General features: G+C 52.4%; 1 protein-coding gene across 1 annotated transcript in view; it reads right to left on the bottom strand.

Annotated features, from left to right (window-relative positions):
• The window catches only part of BPIFB6 (BPI fold containing family B, member 6), a gene marked incomplete at its 5' end in the record, with an annotated part of 7,162 nt that extends 2,522 nt beyond the window's left edge, over positions 1–4,640 (bottom strand). Inside the window, 11 exon segments of the mRNA XM_009704285.1 lie at positions 21–88; positions 832–877; positions 1,305–1,372; positions 1,584–1,754; positions 2,075–2,128; positions 2,295–2,471; positions 2,757–2,798; positions 2,800–2,849; positions 3,094–3,154; positions 4,281–4,431; positions 4,536–4,640. Coding sequence (XP_009702587.1) covers positions 21–88; positions 832–877; positions 1,305–1,372; positions 1,584–1,754; positions 2,075–2,128; positions 2,295–2,471; positions 2,757–2,798; positions 2,800–2,849; positions 3,094–3,154; positions 4,281–4,431; positions 4,536–4,640 — 993 coding nt within the window.
• Positions 4,641–5,315: the final 675 nt, after the last annotated feature.

Consider the following 5,315-nt stretch of genomic DNA (forward strand, 5'->3'; position numbering starts at 1 on the left):
AGACGAAGCAGTAGCCATGCTTTCTGTTGATCGATGGCACGTAAGCCACGTAAATAACATCTGCCAAAACTCCTTTCAGCGGAGGCTCCTGAAACGGAGAAGTGGTGTAAACGGCCCATCGCTCCATGTGCCAGCAGCTGCGTCTGACAGGCTCACCCCATCAGTTCATCAAGCACCTTCTCCAGTCGCAGGAAAATTGCAAAGGTCCCCCCCAAGCAGAACGGGAACATTTGAAAAATTCTAGATTTCTATGAAAACTGCCCCAGATGAGACTGTTCCCAGCAGCACACTGCGCTCTGCCCTGCAGTCAGTGCCGGGCACCCAGGCACCCTCCTCGCCCACCAAAGCCCTGCTGCAAGGCAGACGCCACCAGCCCTCGCCCTCCCAAGCATCTCTATCTCAGCATCAGGATCAGAGAGAGACGAGGGAAATGAACACCCAGCCAACACGGCCCCGGCCCAGCCCACGCACCCACCCCGCCGGTGCCGCACTGGGAGAGTTACTCGTGGCCAAAACTCTCCCACGAGTGAACACGGTGCGTTAGGAGCAGGGACCACTTCCAGAGCATTCGTGCCTGTGCGCAAGTGGCTTTGGCAGTTCACTTGTCATTTGTTATTCCTTGAAATGTTATTCTTTGAAATAAGATTTCAATCTTCAGTATTAACTTTGGTTTTCTTGCATTTTTTTTTAAACAAATCTATGATTGGTAATGAAAGCAGCAGGATGGGGCTCTGGGGAGTGAATTCCTGGTACAGCATTACGCAAACGACCAGCACGGACATTCAGAGCAGCAACCCCAGCCCGATGCACGGCACAGATCGCCCAACTCGCATCAAACATCCCGAGGGAGGAGGAAGCCAAGGCCAGCCGAGCCAGACTGCAGGGAGAGGAAAGGCACGGCATCATTCGCCTCCCGCAGCCCCTGGCAAGCTGCCCTGTCACCCTCAGCAAAGCTGGGCCTCCAGAAACCCTCCCCCTTGCCCCGGAGATGCCGTGGCTCCGCCAGCCTCCTTCCAGAAAGGGGCTGCTTCTCATCGCGAGCATTTTCTCTACCCTGAACCAGGACAACTTCAGCTCTTCAAACTTAAAGAGGAAAAAACCCAAACAGGTTTTAGGTCAGCTGGATTATGTCACATTGACCCTCATCTATTTTTAAACAGCTGTTAGTATAAACTATAAAGAAGTCATGCAGAGACAGCAAAGGTTCCTTCTGAAAACACAGGGGTGAGATGCAGCGTGTGCCCCCCAGCCGCCCGGGGACTGTCACTGCGGGTGGTGGCACTGGGGACCAGCAGCCGCATCACCTCTGCAGAGCGAGGGAGGGCCCCAGCTTTTCTTCTGCAACGGCAAGCTGTGCCTCCAGGCTGCTGTGCTGCAAGGGGAAGGGGAAAAGGAGTCCCCACCAGGACCCTGGTCCCCCCCAACCGCTCCTGCCCCCCAGGACCCCCTGGCCAGGCATCTTCCCGACAGCCGTCCCTGCCCGCTGTCCCGCATCTCTCGCTCCGCTGTTGGTGTGGGTTTGCTGGCTCGGGGCAGGGGCGACCACGTCCAGCCCTCGCCAACTGCAAAAGGCTTCAACTCACAACATCCAGGACAAAGAGGGATTTGGGAGCAGGGTCTGAAGGGGAAACCCGAAACTCGGCAGTGCTGAAGAGCTGCACAAAGCTTTTGTCCGGGGTTATGGTCACCACTGGTGCTTTTGCTCCTCACATTTCAGTCGCCACTGGCTGTGATGGAGGCAGCACCCTGGAAACCTGTGGAGAGTTAAAGCAAAGGGGTGACATTCCCTTTCCTTCCCAGTTCACTGCTCTGGGGATTATCCTGGTGGGTGCTGAGCATCGGTGACATTCACCAAAGTCAGTGGGAATCAGTCAAGCTGGTCCATACTGCTCAATAGTATGTTCCTTAAATAATACTATTAATAAAAGTTTTACTAATAAAATAAAGACAGCACCAGTTTGACCTTGGGAAGAAGGTTCCCAGCTTGTCTCTGTGAATGGAGAGCAGCATTATCTGCTGCCATAAGTAGCCTAAGATGACCACAGCCCAGTAGGATGAAGTAAAGTCCACCCACCTCAGGGATGAGGGCTCCAAGCATCGTGGTCACCAGTGGGGGAAGCCCAAGAACCTGTGGAGAAAGTGTCATGGGGCAGGGACTTAATGGGCTCGCTTGGGTTGGGGGGAGTTAAAATGGGGAAGGGCAGAGGCATAGACAGCACATGGATCTGCCTTAAACTTGAGCGTAAATTTCTTCAGTGGTCTCTTGAGGAAAATCTCAAGCCCAAATCACCCACCACGTTATTGCTGATCTCCAGGTTGAAGGACACCTGCAGACTAGAGAGCTCAGCACTCAAGAAGTTTGCAGACAGGATGAGCTGGGCAGTAGCATCCCTCTTTGCTGGCAGAGAAGCAAGAGACGGCTGGTCCGTGGGAAGGTCAACCTCCTTTCCCTCCCTTTGGTGGAGAACGGTCTAAAAGGACCGTAAGAAGAGCCATGTCAGAGAGCACAGGTCCGTTTCCAGGATTTGCATTTGGACCAGGTACAAGGCACTGGATGCTTTGCTCTGCAGCCTCAGCAACGAAACGGAGCAATAAACTCCGTAGCAAATGAGGAGCCAAGGTAGCGGTTAGGTGGCACATGTCTGCATCCCTCCCAAAGCTTCTGTTGCCCAGGGCTGAGAAGGACAACGCCTCTCAGCAAAGGGATGTCAGAAACGTCACCGCTCCAAGACCCGGCACCAGGCAGCAGCACTCACCTTCAAATCCAGCTCTGTGAAAGTTTCACTCATCAGCGGGGGGGTTCAGCACAGCGTACTGGAGGGTCCCAGCGGTCCCAAGAGGGATCTCGGCTGCATGGAAGCAAAGAGGGATGCTTAACCAGAAGGTGCACCCTCTGCACCATAAGGAGAGCACTCACCAGTGCCAAACCCCTGCTTCACCGATGCCCCGTGCCATTTACGGCTTCGGCGGTCTCCCACCCCCCTGCCAGCCTCTGCGGTGCCAGTCTCAGGGCTGAGGAGATTGTCTACCCTTGGCAATAGATCTGCGCTTTCCCCTGGCCAGGGCAAGGGAAGAAGATGGATGCCAACTTACAAGTCATGGTGGTGAATTTCACATTCACAAGGTTGAGCACTGCATCAACAGCTGGACACAGCTGTAGCGTGAGAAGGAAGGTGTGAGAAAACCTTGCATGGAGACTTCTGGTGGGAGCAGAGCTTCATGGCTGCCAGACTGGCCCAGCTCCCACCCAGAAGCAGCAGAACTCTCTGCTATTAATTACCCAGACAAGGGCTTGCCTCAGTTTCCTCTGTCCCTGGTTGAATTGGGTTATTCAGGAGCAAACCGGGCTTAAGCTGAGTGAAGGACAGGACCAGACCCCCCACAGATATCTGACTAAACCAGACCGCCTTTATGACACGTGTCAAGAGGCTGCAAGTCTGCCCTTTGACAAGCCTTTAGGAACAAGCATGCTCAGCGTCGAGATCAGCTGGGTCTGAGCATCACATCCCTAACCACCGGGCTGGGACAAGGAGGCTTTGGGCAGTGACAGCACCTTTGCTGCAGGTGTTGACTGCATTAAACCAATAATTGCTCGAAATGCTGCCTTTTACCAGCCTGCAAACTCCTTTGTGGGGTAAAACTGTGAAAACCGTTGCAGCGCAGTGAGGAGGAGGAGGAGGAGGAGGAAGAGATGACCTCCAGGAAACGAGGATGGGAGCAGGACCAGACTCACCAGTCCCACCAGCACTTTCTGAAGATGCTGTCCAGAAACGTGCTCATGGGCAAGCGTGCTGGGCAGAGACAACACATCAGCCGACACAGCCGTTACGCACATAACGATAATTATTTACTAAAGATCAAAAGGCAAGAAAGTCAAACACTAAAGAAACACATCTGATATGGATTAAGCCAAAATATGCCTAATGTCTAGTAAAAGATGTTTTCCCTCTTTACAAACCTTTTCTCAAGAATGCCATCTTCTGGCTTTAAACAAAGCTGAAGGTTTCCATGCCTAAAAGAAGCTCTGATCTCCCCGGAGTACAGCACTTAGATGAGGACTGATGCCAAAGATGAACATTGCATGACATAACAGAGACAGGGGTGGCCTGAATTTGTCCATAAAACGTTTTGGTTTTCTTAGTCGAAAAAATGAACAGTGAAAAGCATTTGTGCTCTGCAGAAATCCAAACCTGGACACTGAAAGATTTAACACTGCTGTTACCTACCTCTTCGGAATTATTAATATTTGCAAATCATTGGTGTTGTGCCTTGAGACTCACCTGCTCACCAGGGAGGTTGGTTTTAATGCTAATGAGAGCGATGTGGCAATTCCTGGAGCTGAACCTGAGGATGCTCGCGGCATCCTGCCACAGCCGGCTGCTGGCCGACAGGTTTGCGGCCAGAGTAATTTCCATGTTTCGTCCTATAAAGCTGCTCAGAGCAAAGCTCGGTCACCGTGGGACAAACCCCGGAGCAAGCGAACCCAGCCCGGCCCCACCAGTGGCTCTGCCCTGTGGGCACCGGGTCCCGCTCACCTTTTCCCAGCGATGGTCATTTGGACTAAGACGGCCATGAAAAGCCCCGAGCCCGGCGAGAGCACCAGGGATATCACCGGGGGACAGAGATCTTTCACTATCAGCCTGCGGAAAAAAACAGAGGAGAAGAGTTGGGAAAAAGGAGCCCACAGAGCAGCCAGGTCGGGCTGCTTACATCTAAGTCGCCTATCGCTGATATTGCCATCACCATCTTATTCTTCCACTTCTTGTTTAACTTTCCATTTAAAACCACTTTTAAATTTAGAAACATGTTTCTTCCTAACAAAAAGATCGCACAGTTTAATTTTGAAAAAAATCTGAGGGAAAAACAACAAAAAAAACCCCTCACATTCTGGCATTCAAAACATCTCCCAAGCTCTGAATCCCCAGAAATTCTGGGGCTCCCTCAGGATGTCATGGACAAAAGCCGGGCACCCCCGGCTCTGAGAGCAAAGCCCACCCGGTGCCGCAGAGCCACTGCGGCGGGCCCCAGCCGGGCGCGCTGAAGCAGGAGCCGACGCGCTTTGTTGCTTTTAAGTTATAGTTTCTCCATGTATTTGTAGACACAACCATGCAGAAAATCACCGGCTTTAATATCACACTTGTTAGTGGGGAGTGATTCGTTTCTGCCTCCAGGCTGACACTTCCCAACCTTCTGCTTTTATGTTCTCATTCCCAGTTTCAGGCTCGTGGTGTACGGCTGCTGATCATCACTCACCCCAAGATGCCTTTGATGGGTTTGGTGTTTGGCTTTTTTTTTTGCGGCTTCCTCTGCCATTT

The sequence above is a fragment of the Cariama cristata genome, unplaced genomic scaffold, assembly GCF_000690535.1.
Source record: "Cariama cristata isolate BGI_N322 unplaced genomic scaffold, ASM69053v1 scaffold7127, whole genome shotgun sequence".
Taxonomy (NCBI): Eukaryota; Metazoa; Chordata; class Aves; order Cariamiformes; family Cariamidae; genus Cariama; species Cariama cristata.